At 44.3% G+C, this 14577-nt stretch overlaps 1 protein-coding gene across 1 annotated transcript in view; it reads left to right on the top strand.

Moving 5' to 3' along the window:
• The window catches only part of ADGRE3 (adhesion G protein-coupled receptor E3), a 43779-nt gene extending 34986 nt beyond the window's left edge, over positions 1-8793 (top strand). Inside the window, exons 10-16 of the mRNA XM_026488055.4 lie at positions 1287-1484; positions 1764-1999; positions 2489-2555; positions 2995-3086; positions 4547-4715; positions 6010-6105; positions 8589-8793. Of these exons, the coding sequence (XP_026343840.2) occupies positions 1287-1484; positions 1764-1999; positions 2489-2555; positions 2995-3086; positions 4547-4715; positions 6010-6105; positions 8589-8594 (864 nt within the window). The 3' untranslated portion in view covers positions 8595-8793. The remainder of the gene's footprint in view (positions 1-1286; positions 1485-1763; positions 2000-2488; positions 2556-2994; positions 3087-4546; positions 4716-6009; positions 6106-8588) is intronic.
• The last annotated feature ends 5784 nt before the right edge of the window (positions 8794-14577 follow it).

The raw sequence follows: 14577 nt of genomic DNA, 5'->3' as shown, positions 1-14577 counted from the left end.
TGCTTATCATAAAAGGATCATGGTTACCTCTGGGGGAGAATGTGGTTTGCAATTGAAAAGAGCTTCTGGAATAGTGTCTACAGACCAATGATCTTATCAATCATTTAATAATTTTTAATCATGTGATACACTTATGTGTATGCTCTTTTCTGTATGTGTGTTCTATTTCGTAATTCTTAAGGTTAAAAAAGCAAAGGATGAAAAAGTTCTATAAAGTGACATTGAAACAAGTGAAAATCCCCATATCATTATAAGGGATGGCAACGGTCATTTCCTACTGGTGAGTCTTACTAAGTCTGTGTGGCTCACCAGATTCCTGGCTCCTGTCTTTAAGGCGATGAGTCGCCAAGAGCTGAATTATACAGATGTCTTAGTTTGGGATCTCCTAAAGGCAGATCCTGAGACAAAAATCTGAGGACAAGTAGTCTTTGGGAGGTGACCCCAAGACACATCAGTAGGACAATAGGGAAGTAAGACAGGGAAGCGAAGGCAGCCAGTAAAGGATGTGAAAGAGAAAGTTACCCCCATGGACAACTGGGACTCAATCCCATTGGGTACTTCTGGGAGATATCCCAGAACATGCATGTCAGAGCCTTCCTACATAAAGGTGAGGGAGCCGGGGTATCTATCCACCAATGCCATAACTTTTATCGCTTGAGGGCAGCTTTCAAGGGGCATTAACATCCTGGTACTTGACTCCTTCTGGCATGTCCAAGCATGTTCATGTGGCAGGAGAAATACTCCCAGACAGGGTCACTGGATTTCACAGAAAGCAGCCAAAGGGCAGGTACCAATGAGTGTGAAGAGGTTAATGGCCTCTGCTACACAGGGCTTCCTTCAACTCTTGGGTGCAAGACTCAGCCTAGCATATTCATTCATTTCAAGGTCAGTTCGCTGTACAACATAGAGCCTATAGTTAATACAGTACTGTGCGCTTAAAAACTCATTGAGAGAGTAGATCTCCTCTTGTTTCTTATCACAGAAAGAAAAGAGCAAAGCGACACAAGATCTTGGAGGTGATGGATACGTTTATTACCTTGATGGTGGTGATGGCATCGTAGATATGTGCCTATGTCCAAACTCATCAAAATGTGTGCACTCAATATTTGTAGTATCTTGTATGTTGGGTATCCCTAAATAAAGCTGGGGAAAAAGACTTAGTCTGACAGACACTTCTTACACTCTCTCTCCTCCGGAGCCATGCCTATGTTTGGGATGCCCCATTCCAAGGGGGAGGGGGATTAATCCTGGAGACTGACGGTGATGTCCTCTTTGCTGGGTCCCAGGAAGAGGATTATGCATTGGATGTGATCACCTATGTGGGGCTGGGCCTCTCTCTGCTGTGCCTCCTCCTGGCAGCCCTCACCTTCCTGCTGTGCAAAACCATCCAGAACACCAGCACCTCCATCCACCTGCAGCTCGCAATTTGCCTCTTCCTGGCCCACCTGCTCTTCCTCACGGCCATCGACCGGACCGAGATCAAGGTACTGACACTGTCACAGAGGAGCCCCTGCCCTGTCCCAGGGGTGCTCAGTTCATGGAGCCGTGCTGCACTGATACCTTAATAAAATGTCCTTGGTTCCCGGGGAGGTTAGAGGGGTAAGTAGCCTATTTCACATTGACCAATGAACTAGAAGACAAACCCTCTCCAGACAACTCGACCATATGCATGAGTGTTCTCTCCAATGGCAAAGTATGGGACAGGTCCTGGGGCCACCCTCCTCCCCGACATTCCCTCCTGGGGCACCTTTGTCCTCCCCCAGGTGCTGTGTGCCATCATCGCGGGTGCCTTACACTACCTCTACCTGGCCTCCTTCACCTGGATGCTGCTGGAGGGTCTGCACCTCTTCCTCACTGCACGGAACCTGACAGTGGTCAACTACTCCAGCGTGAGCAGGGTCATGAAGAAGCTCATGTTCCCCGTGGGCTATGGAGCCCCGGCTATAATTGTGGCCATTTCTGCGGCATCCAGGCCTCACCTTTATGGAACATGTAATCGGTGAGCTCCACTCTCACCCTATGTTGTGGACAATTTTAAGGGCAGTGTTAATGAGGATGATTGGGACATCCACATCAAACCCGCTCTCCTTTCCCGTTGGCTGTAACAGCTCTAACCTCTTTCCTGGTGAGGAAGAGAAAGATGACAGTAAGAGTGTGTAAGATTCTGGAAAGAGGGCATTTTGTGGTTAAGTCCCAGCTTCATCCTTCCCATAATTTGGAACCTCGAGTCCTCAAGTCTCGGTGACCCCATGAGCAAAATGGAGATAACAGTCATCCCCATGGTCCCACCCTCACAATGCTGGTCTAAAACCTTCGCAGGACAATGCTCGTAATATATTTAGTGTAGCATTAACACGTGGTAGTGAACAATCAAAGCCTTCATTGTCATCTGCTGACATTTTCAGATGTTGGAAAAGTGTTAGGGAAAGGTGTCATTTCATGTGCTTTCTCTGATCTCTCTTTGTGCCCCTTTTCCCGTTGTTCCCAGCTGCTGGCTCAACCTGGACCAGGGATTCATCTGGAGTTTCCTTGCCCCCGTCTGTGCCATTATCTGTGTGAGTGAGTATGTGGCTCCATTGTTCCCAACCACAGAAGAAGCACCAGGCATGCTGGGTCCAAGAGAGCATAAGGGGGGGCGCCTGGGTGGCACAGCGGTTAGGCGTCTGCCTTCGGCTCAGGGCATGATCCCAGAGTCCTGGGATCGAGCCCCACATCAGGCTCTTCCGCTGGGAGCCTGCTTCTTCCTCTCCCACTCCCCCTGCTTGTGTTCCCTCTCTCGCTGGCTGTCTCTCTCTCTGTCAAACAAATAAATAAATAAAATCTTTTAAAAAAGAGAGAGAGAGAGAGCATAAGGGGCATGCATTTTCTCAGTTCTATGAGTTGATTTTTCCACCTGCTACCAGTTCAGTCCCACACGCAAGGAGGTGGGAATTGTGTGCGGACACAGTGCATTATTTTAACTTGTGTTCTGCATGATCTGCATCATTCCTGCAGGTGAATTTAGTTATTTTTCTCCTGATCCTTTGGATTTTAAAAAGGAAACTTTCCTCTCTCAACAGTGAAGTGTCCACCATCCAGAATATTAGGTAAGGTGGGGTAAATGGTATTTTCTGACCCTCTCTTTTCTCTACTTATGTCCCACTGGTCCCTCCTACATATCCACACACACCCCACAACCAAGTTCCAGGAACTAGCAAAGCCACTACCATCTCCCAGTGTCCCAGTTAATGAGAAGCTGTATTAGCTTTAGTACAGGCTAAGCTTTGGTAACAAAAAGACCCAAAGAAAGGAGGGAAATAGCAGTTTATTTCGCTTGCATGTCACAGTTCAGAGGTGAGCAGTCCAGGGCTAGTGGGGAAGCTCGGCTCCACAAAGGAATCCAGAGACCTGACTCCTTTCTATGTTGTTGCTGCACGTTCCCCGGGATGTGTCTTTGCCGGTATCCCATCCATGGAAAGAAGCTGCATGTCCCACATTTGCCTGTATCTCAAGGGCTAGACCTGGATCACACAGTGACACCTACCTTCAAGGCAGGCCGGGAAATGTAGTCTCTAACTGGGTGCCATGTGTCCTCGATAAAACTCAAAAAAGGGAGGACCCAGCACTAAAATGAAGAGGAGAATGGGGGGAAAAAACAGGAATTTCTGCCGCATAACACAGATGCAATAGGTTTGGGTGGGATTTTGATTAAAATATATTTTGTATGCTATTATTTCACAACATTTTGGACGATGAGGACTTTCCCATTTTGCAGCATCCATTTTATGTGAACACGTAATTTGTTGTTGATTTCATCGTAATCACAAAAGTAGTGCATTTGTTAAAAAAATTTTTTCAGAAGTTTTTAAAATATATAAAGTAAAATCTGAAAGTGTCTAACTCCCCCCTTTCTTCGCTACTTCCACTTGTCAGGGAAGCCAGAGGTAACAAACTGTATGATATGTATGCTATTTTCCCCAGACCTTTCTCTGGGCTGTGCCTTTTCTGTAGAAGAGACAGGCATGCACATAACAGCTTCACACTATGCAAATCGTTCCTCAACTAGCTTTTCTCACTTATGTATTACTATATTTTCTAATTAGGGAGATATAGATACATAAGTAAGGTGACCTTACATCCTAGTTTGCCTGGGACAGCCCCAGTTTATGCCCATTGACCCATTGTAATTATTAGCACCACGTCTGCCTCAAAAGTCTCCTTGTCCGAAAAATGAATTCTATAAATAAGATAATGAGAGAGATAAAGAGCACCCAGTTCTAGAATGCTTTATAGATGTACTAATTTTGTTCTACATACTTTCCTAAATACTTTACATATGTTAAATTCTCTTTTAATCTTGGCAGCAACCCTGTGAAATCGGGTTATTATAAAGATGAGGGAACTGAGTTACAGTAAAGTAACTTGCCCAAGGGCACAAGCCAGTTAGTTCTGCCTTGGGTTTAAACCCAACCAGTCTAGCTCCAGAGCCCTCACCATTAACAACTACACAACAGGTGTCCAGGTCCATTATCAGCTTTTTCACATCATTGTGTATGACTCCTCTCAGGATGCTGACACTGAAAGCCACAGCTCAGCTCTTCATCCTGGGCTGCACGTGGTGCCTGGGCGTCCTCCAGGTGGGTCCAGCTGCCGTCGTCATGGCTTACCTCTTCACCATCATCAACAGCCTGCAGGGCGTCTTCATCTTCCTGGTGTACTGCCTCCTCAGCCAGCAGGTACACAACGACCCCTTTTGTTATTGTCATAAGGGTTAGAAATATTTAGAGGTGCGTACTTTAATGAACCTTTAAATCTGTGTTCTCTAAATTTTCATATGCGCTCTGAGCTATGTGTAAACACTATCCGTATCTTCGCTACTTTAAGATGTTATTGATTGTAAACTACATCGATTTATTAACAGCTTTCAGAAAGTAAATAATTGCTACATCAAGGAAATATGTTTTTCTTCAGCTTTCCCATTTGTAATAGTCAGCGATTGCTGGGTAACAAACAACCTCAAAAATCTCAGTAGCCTAAACACAAATATTTACTTTTCTCATTCTCAAGTCTGAAAGTTGATTGAGGTTCAGCTGATCTTGTCTGGGTTCAGCTCGCCTTGGTTCCAGGATGCTGACCGTGGGCAGGTCTGCTCCTTGTGACTCATCCTGAGGCGTGGCAGAAAGGCAGCAAGGATATGTCCTTCTCATGGCAATGGCAAAATCACAAGAAAACAAGCCCTACTGGGCAAGGCCATGTCCAGCCTTGTGGGCCAGCTTGCATCACTTCCACTGATATTCCATTGGCCAAGGAAAGTCAAATGTCCAAGCCCAAAGTCAAGGGAAAAGAACCCTCCACCCACCATGAGGCTAAGTATTACACCATGAGGGTGTAACACTATGACAGGAGTGAATAATTGAAATCCATAATGCAATCTGCCACACCATGTAAACACATGAATTCTTAAACACATTTCCATGTGTCGGTGTAGTCTCCATACTAATATGTTTTAATAGCTATATGATGACATTACATAATAAGTTAATTTTTCCAACATGTTATTATGAACATTTTCAAGCACACAAAAAAGTTAAAAGAATTGTGCAATGAACACATATATGGCAATCACTTCGATTACCTTTGTGCTATATTGGTGTTATCACATTGTCTGTCCACATATTCATTCTTCTCTCCATTCTCCGCTGCTAAGTCCCTGGTAACCACTATCCTACTTTCGGGCTCAACTAATTTAACTATTATAGGGATCTCTTATATGTGGAATCAGACAGGATTTGTCTTTTAGTGCCTGGCTTCTTTCAGTCAGCATGATGTCTTCAAGGTTCATGCATGTTGTAGTCTGTGTCAGAATTTCCTTCCTTTCTAAGGCTCCATAAATAATATTCTGTTATACATATATACTACATGTTGTAGGGAAAGTTTTTTAAATAATGTCTTTATTCTTTTCCTGACTCACTGGTTTTTCTCTTCACCAGTGTTAAAAAGAACATTCCAGTATTTTCTTTGATGTTCCAGGTCCGAAAGTGGTTTGGAGAGATCATGAAATCTAAATCTGAGTCTGAGACTTATACACTTTCCACCAAGTTTGGCGCTGACTCAAAACCCAGTGAAGTAAGAGGGCTTGTGACTTACTCTAATGCTTCCCCCCCTTCCCACCCCAAATCCCCTCTCCCTGTCTTAGTATGAGCTCTCTTGCCCAGAGGTAATGGCCAAGAGTGCCACCTGATGACCTGGCTTGCATTTCCTGTTCTCACTATATTGTTTCTGTGTGACTCTTCCCTGACCACTCATAGTGCTTAAGCTAGTTTGTGTATATATTCTTGTCATACAAAAGAATAGGGGTAAGACATATCACCAGCACCATTACCATCTAAAGTAGAATCTTTTTGGGGACAGACTTCCAATCACAGACATAGCACAGTGGTCATCATTCTCTGAAATCCCGCTGTCCCATAGAGAGGTGAACGTAAGCCCAGTGGGGTTGGTAGATACCATGGAAAAGAGAGGAACCCCACCCCAGCTGTTCTACATAACTATAAGGGAGGGGTGCATGGAATAATGGGACGTTCCAGGGAAAGGAAATGGTCCTGTTAGAAAGAAGACCTCTGTGGAACTCAGTGGTTTGTATCCATCTGTTCGCCCATGGATTTAACTCAAGCTCAAAGCACTACCTTGTATCTCTCTATAGTTGTCCCTTATTTGTCTTTTTGGAGAAATGAGAGAATATACTTCTTTAAGAAGGCATACCCCTAGATGAGCTAGATGGGCTCCAAAACTCATAATCCATAAAAATTTTCCCAGTTTCATTTTATACTCCCATGTGTATTCCCACCGCATCTGCTAGCCAAGGAGCTTTAGAATGTGTTGTTTTTTAAATGAACAAAATTGAGAAATTTCTGACACCTTGTCTTCTATTTTCTTGAGCTAATATGTGATAATCTCAGCATTGGAAATATTGAGTCACTAAAAAAAATCTATCCTTATTTGGTGGGCAGAAAGGAAAATTCATTCCAAATCTTTGTAAAAAGGACCAAAAGGAAAACAGGACCAGGAAAAAAGGGTTAGGGCATGTCAAGGGATCAGAAAAAAAATTTATGAATGTTAGGTTTAATCATTCCCAATAAGAGTAAAATTGTAAAAGATGCTGGCTGCTGACTGTGACCTTTGAAAGACTTCCCAGATAACCCAAAATAATTCCCCAAGTTTTCGGCACTCCAATAACTGGAAATTTTTATTATCATTACTTAACATTGTGGAAGTTGAATAAGATGATTGTATCTTTGAAAGGGGAATATATATATTAGTTCCCTGTAAGAAATACATTCACTTTAATTAAAATAATTTCTTAAGCTTTTATTTTTCTAGGCACAGGATATGATTAAAAAGCTAAAAAAAAAATAAAAGTCCTTTCACTCTCCATGGACAAATTTGCCCTGAGTTAAACTTTTAGTTCTGTTCCCTAGAAATTTGCTAACATTGAAAGGCCACTTGTGTAACCAGGCAATACTCTTTGTGGAAAAAGTCATGCTTGACTGGGCAGGGAGTTCTGTGAATGAACCATAAATAGTAAGAGGGAATGATAGCTTTGGACGTCCTGCATACAATGACTCATTCCTCAACCAGGCCAGGAACCGCCATCCTCACGGGCTGCTGTAGGAGGTATTGGTTTTCTTGTGGGACTTGGGGCTTGTAAACCAAGCTGCAACTTGTGGGTGGTAAAAACTATATTTGTTGAGTTCTGCAATGTGTCAAGATGCCGTAGTAGACAGTGGACCTACAAAAGGAACAAGACCAACACAGTCTCTGCCTTCACGGGCTTAGAGTCTAGCCTTTCTTCATAGACACAAACCAACTTAAATTCTGGAGCAGGATACTATGTCTGAATTTTTTTCAAAAAAAAAAAAGAATTCTTCATCTGGGATTTTTTGAGAAGTCCTCCCACATAAGCCGCAGAAGGCCACTCTGACCTCAGATTCCAAAATGCTAGATCGCGTCATCCTTGCACGCTGGAGGGAGCTCTTGTCACTAGGGGCTTACTAACAAGCTCTGAAGAAGCCCCAATAACCCAGTTTTTGACTGACTTGATCCAGTTCAGACGCCATGTTAACCCTCCAGATGACCTCAAGAACATTGTCATCTAACTGTAATAACAAAAAATACACCTACCAGCGAAATGGCAGATCCCACTGTGCCACTTTAAGGAAGAACAGAGTTGGCACTCTGACTCCTAGAAGCCTCTTCCCCCTGCCTCGAAACCCCCCCCACCCCAGGTCAGCTTGCTTACCAGTCCCTTAATTACCCTAACCCCATAAAACCCTAACAATGACCTAATCGGGGAGAAGGTACCTTTAGAACATGAGCTCCCCTTCTCTGTTCTCTGGCCATTAAATAAATCACCTGCTTGCTGTCCCATACTGTCTTGTTACTTGGCTATTCAGCAAATGGTATTGAGTAGGCAAAGAACCTACCGCTTTGGTAACACACTCTGCCTTTAATCCACTTCTCTCTGTTTTGTTGTTATTGGTGGTTTGTTTTGCTTCATCCTTACATCTACCTTTAATCTAAACATCTTTTGTGGGGGGATGTTTTTCCAGAGTTAGTGAAGAGAAAATATTCAGACTAGAACATTCAACTCCACGTGGAAAGTCACACCCATGGATCTGGTTCGCGTGGTGAAGAACAAAGCTGAGGACAAGGGAAATCATTACAGAAGTCATCCTTGGAGAGGAAAGGTTTAGCCTTTACTTCCTGAAATGTTTGCTCTGCATACTGGGCTCTCAATAAATGTGTGTTTCATTGGATTTCTCTTCACTCTCATGTGTTTAGCCAATGCTTGTCCCCGGACACCTGAATAATGGCCTTTGCAAGTACTCCCTTGATGTTTTGGAAACAAGGAAGCCCCCTTCCAAGGTCTTTCCTCACGTTCTTACACTCACTCATCCTGACCCCGCTCTTTAATCTCATCCAGTCCTTCAGACCATCAGCTTCTCCCAAACCATCAGCTTTACCTCCTTTCTTATCCAGGCTAAATCTCATGACCAACCATGTCAAATGATTTTCTTCCTTACTTTCAACACCTTGCTCCCTCGTTCTGGTTCCATAACTACCTGAGAAACCCTCAACCCAGGACCAACCCAACAATGGTAATACTGCAGATTGCTCAACAGTCTTTACCAGGTCATATACTCCTTATTAGCAGAACCTTCATTGTTTGCAGACTTGGGACAGCAATACGCTTGGACATGGGATGTCCAGTTGAGATTGGATTAAGCCCAGTTATTCTCAACTAGAAGTGATCCCCCAACTAGAGACATTTGACAATGTCTGGAGACATTTTTTGTTGTCATGACTGGAGAAAGGTGGGGAATGCTACTGGCATCTATATGGTAAAGGCTAGAAATGCTGCTAAACATCTTACAAGGCACGAGACAGCTCCCACATACACACGACAAAGGGTTGTCAACCCCCAAATGTCAGTAGTGCTGAGATCGAGAAACCCAAGTCTAAACTAACCATAGTGACCCTGTTCCTATTTGCTAGAGATTGTTTTAGGATGGGTGCATTGGGACCGATTCTAGACAATGAGATATAAGAAACACCTACTGGAGGGGCACCTGGGTGGCACAGCGGTTAAGCGTCTGCCTTCGGCTCAGGGCGTGATCCCGGCGTTGTGGGATCGAGCCCCACATCAGGCTCCTCTGCTGGGAGCCTGCTTCTTCCTCTCCCACTCCCCGTGCTTGTGTTCCCTCTCTCGCTGGCTGTCTCTATCTCTGTCAAATAAATAAATAAATAAAATCTTAAAAAAAAAAAAAAGAAACACCTACTGGAAAATACTTTTTCTCCTTGATAAAAACAACGACAAATTCAAGAAGAGCCTGCCCATGACTTCTTATTTTTGGCTGTTAGACAGTAATATGATGCTTGGAGGGAAGGTACCACCACGTAAATACTGAGGATGGAAGCGCACAAAGAAGAAAATAATCTGGGCTCTTATGACATTGTTGAGCTACTGAACCAAACCTTGGACTTCCTCCTATATGACACAAATAAGCACCTATTGTTAAGCCACTTTGGGTCAGGTAATGTTACTTGCAGTCCAAAGCATCTGTCCTTATGAACAAACCACATCTCTTAACCACTTCTCCATCAGGGCAGTGAGATCCCAGACACTCATCTCGGAGTCATTACAAATGTATGTTTTCTGATCTAAACAAGACTCTCCATGCTACTTGGAACTTGCTCTTCTTACCCTAGTCAACTTCCCCTCATGCAAGGTTACAGTTTTTCACTTCCTTCCTCAATCCTCATCACCTTTCCCTTTACATGAGGCAGAAGACCTTGTCTCCTACTCCACATTGATAGTAAACACCAGCTGATGGAAACTACCTCAACTTCGTGGTATCCCTTACAGTACATCCACATCCATACCCACCCTTGCTTCCTTCCCTCATCGATCCCCGTGGTCCCTTCCTCCATTCTTCCACAACAGCAAGGGGGTCCCTCCTCTTGTTTAAGGCTAATCCTTCCCTCTATGCTTTGCTCATCCCCTCCTCCCTGTTTGGGGACCTTTCTCCACTGATATCTCCTCTCTCTGTCTTGAGTCTTCCAACTCTCTGACATGCTCTTTCCTGGTTCTTCCCCAGTGGTATTTAAATACGCTAAAAAGAGGTCAAGAAACTTTTTCTGCAAAAGGCCAAATAACAAATAGTTGAGACTTTTCAGGGTATGTGTGTGTGTGTGAGTGCCCCTTAGAAATCTAACAACCATTTCTAGCTCACTGGCCATAGTAAAACAGGCTGCACTCAGGATTTGACCCCCTCCCCCAAGCTATAGTTTGCTGGCCCCTGTGCTAAAGAAAGAGAAATGGCAGATGCAAGGAAAATGGCCACTTGTACATTTCTCAATTCCTCTCTACCCCCTACACGAATATACCTACTTCTTTGAACCAAAAGTCTGCTGGGACCAATGGCAGCTGTGTAAAGATGAGGTATCTCTGGGGGAAACCCCAAAGGAAAACCTGGGGTTGAAATTTCTCCCCCACGCACCAGGTGGAGAGTCCCAAGATAAGCTGAAGAGCCAAAGATCAGACACCATCCATTCCAGGAAGCGTCTGGCCCACAGGGGTCCATGGACCTCCTGGGACAGGCCAGCAGCACTCTCGTGTGTGTGTGTGTGTGTGTGTGTGTGTGTGTGTGTGTGTTTCTGTGTGTGTGAGAGAGATTCCTCTGGCCCCAAGATTAACCCTGTTACTAAATCTAGAAGGGAACAAGGAGACTGGGGAACAAGGTGCCTCTGGTGTGCAGAGGCACCTCTTGGGGTGGAGAATCCATCACCTTCTGTCACTTGGGAAACTGCCCCTGCTTAGAGTTCTCAACCCCAGGTCTGGGCCCCAGGACAAAATAACAACACTGAGAGGTCCCAGCAGCTGGAAAGAGGGTGGTCTGATGTAACTGACACCCATCAAATTGAGCTGCTGGAGTAGACAGACAACTTAAAACAAGAATAATTCCAGGGGCGCCTGGGTGGCGCAGTCGTTAAGCGTCTGCCTTAAGGCTCAGGGCGTGATCCCGGCATTTTGGGATCGAGTCCCACATCAGGCTCCTCCGCTAGGAGCCTGCTTCTTCCTCTCCCAGTCCCCCTGCTTGTGTTCTCTCTCTCACTGGCTGTCTCTCTCTGCCAAACAAATAAATAAAATCTTTAAAATAAATAAATAAAATAAAATAAAACAAGAATAATTCCAATAAGAATTGAACACAATAAAATAAGAATGTAGGGGCGCCTGGGTGGTTCAGTCGTTAAGCGTCTGCCTCCGGCTCAGGGCGTGACCCAGGGTCCTGGGATCTAGCCCCACATTGGGCTCCCTGCTCCGGTGGGAGCCTGCTTCTTCTTCTCCCACGCCCCCTGCTGGTGTTTCCTCTCTCGCTGGCTGTCTCTCTCTCTGTCAAATAAATAAATAATCTTTAAAAAATAAATAAGTAAATAAAGAAATAAAAATAAAATAAGAATGTAAGGAGATTCGAGGACAGTGCCAAAATGCTCTATGGAACTAAATAAAAATGGAATAATTAAAAAGAGAAATTTTTCTGGATTAATTAAAGAAGAGTGTGGTCACTGTCAAGAACCTAATTAGTGGCTTGGAAGACCACGTGGAAGAAACCTCTCAAAGCCCAGAGCAAAATGCCAAAAGATAAAAATTATGTAGGAAAAAAAAATTAGTCTGGGAGTCCCAAGAGATCTGACATGAGAATAATAAGAGGTTTGGGAAGAGTAGCTGGGAGGCATTCAGGTCCCTTCTACCCAACAAAATCCTCCCTGCTGCAATTAACTCTCTCTTTCTTCCTCTCTCTCTCCCTCTCTCTTCACAGCCAAAATTCTAGAAAAGTTGTTTACGCTCTGCTGTCCCCACTTCCTCCCACCCCCTCACTGCTCAGCCATTACGTCTCATTTCTGCCTCCAACACACCCAGGGATGGCTCAATGTCCCAAGTGCTTCCTCAGTGCTAAGGATGGAGGCTTCTCAATCTATTTTAACTTGACATTTGGGTCACAGTGGACTCCACTGGTCCTCTTCTTTTTTTTTATAATCAAGTATTTTTTCCAGGTTTATTGAGGTATAATTAACAGATAAAAGTTGTACACACGATGGTTTGATCTGCATACGCATTATCCCCTCTTCTTCTGGAAGCTTTCTCTTCTCTTGGTTTTCCTACTGCACTATCCTATAAGGTCAGTCAGCTCATCCCATTTGCCCAGCATTTTTCATCTTTTTTTTTAAATAATAATTTTTTATTATATTATGTTAGTCACCATACAGCACATCCTTAGTTTTTGATGCAATGTTCCATGATTCGTTACTTGTGTGTAACACCCAGTGCTCCATGCAATACGTGCCCTCCTTACTACCCATCACCAGCCTATCCCGTTCCCCCACCCCCCTCCCCTCTGAAGCCCTCAGTTTGTTTCCCAGAGTCCATAGTCTCTCGTGGTTCATTCCCCCTTCTGTTTACCCCCCCCCTTTCTTCTTCCCTTTCTTCTCCTACCAATCTCCCTGCTATTTCTTATGTTCCCTAAATGAGTGAAACCATATGATAATTGTCTTTCTCTGCTTGACTTATTTCACTTAGCATTATCTCCTCCAGTGCCGTCCATGTTGCTGCAAATGTTGGGTAATCGTTCCTTCTGATAGCTGAGTAATATTCCATTGTATATATGGACCACATCTTCTTAATCCAGTCATCTGTTGAAGGGCATCTCAGCTCCCTCCACGATTTAGCTATTGTGGACAATGCTGCTATGAACATTGGGAGCACTTTTCATCTTTAGCACGGGGAGTCCCACATCCCAGGAACCCCTCCATCCCAGGCAAACCAGAACCACATCATAAGCCCATCTTCTCCTATCCCAGAGTGTCTCGATTTGGGTTCCCCCAAGAGCAAACACTGAGACAAGGATTCAAGTGTAAGTAGTTTATTTTGGAGGTGATCCCAAGAAACATCAGCAGGAGGGTGAAGAAGTGAGCCAGGGAAAGAAAGGCAGCCAGTACAAGATGTATTCAAAGATGTGTTATCAAGGAGGCTACCACTGAAGACAATGGAAGCTTAATCCTAGCGGGGTCTCCTGGATGAGCACAAGGCACACACCTCAAACTCATCTCATCTGAGGGGTGAGGGAGCTGAGGTATGTGTACACCAAGTCCAGGCTTTGGTTGAGAGCTCTTCCAGAAACCATTTCCCTGATGGCACGTCTCACCTGCCATGTGCCAGACCAGGAGGACTCTGGTGGCAGTTGCTGGCCATTAGAAGTCGCTGAAAATGGAGTTGCTCAAGGATCTAAGTAAGTCATGGCCACATCCGCTGCACACAAGATTCTCCATTCTTGAACTTCAGCAAGAGTTCATGAACCACCTAATCCAGATGTGTTCAGGGGCACCTGGCCGGCTCAGTCGGCAGAGCACGTGACTCTTAATTCCGGGGTTGTGGGTTCAAGCCCCACACTGGGTGTAGAGATTACTTAAAAATAAAATATCTTAATAAATAAATAAATGTATGGGGGTGCCTGGGTGGCTTAGTTGGTTAAGCATCTGCCCCTTAATTTCGGCTCAGTTCCTGGGATCAAGCCCCGTGTCAGGCTCCGAGCTCAAAGGGGAGTCAGCTTGAGGATTCTCTCTCTCCTTCTGCCCCGCCCCTGCTTGAGTGCTTTCTCTCTCTAAAATAAATAAATCTTGTTTTTTAATTTAAATAAATAAATGTGTTCATAGCATTTTTTTCTTCCTCAGCTCTAGGTAATAATAACTCCATCTTTTCTGTTGACTAAGTTGAAAACTTTGGGGTGACTCTTTACTCCTGTCTTTCTCTCATACTCCATATCCAATCCATCAGCAAATCCCATTAGTTTTATCTTCAAAATAGATTAATTTTTGTCCTAACTGGTCCCTTTCCCCTCTCACCTGCATTATTGTAATAGCCCCAGGAGAGCCACACAGATTATCATCAGTAGACCCAGAACTCCATTCCTAGGCTCCTACCTCAGCCCACGATGTCTGTTCCACCACACCATACTGGTCTCTTTCCATAATTGCCAGCCA

This window comes from Ursus arctos, unplaced genomic scaffold (assembly GCF_023065955.2).
Source record: "Ursus arctos isolate Adak ecotype North America unplaced genomic scaffold, UrsArc2.0 scaffold_14, whole genome shotgun sequence".
In the NCBI taxonomy this organism is placed as follows: domain Eukaryota; kingdom Metazoa; phylum Chordata; class Mammalia; order Carnivora; family Ursidae; genus Ursus; species Ursus arctos.
The sequence above is the reverse complement of the archived record's forward strand: the minus strand, read 5'-3'. Positions and strand labels throughout refer to the sequence as shown.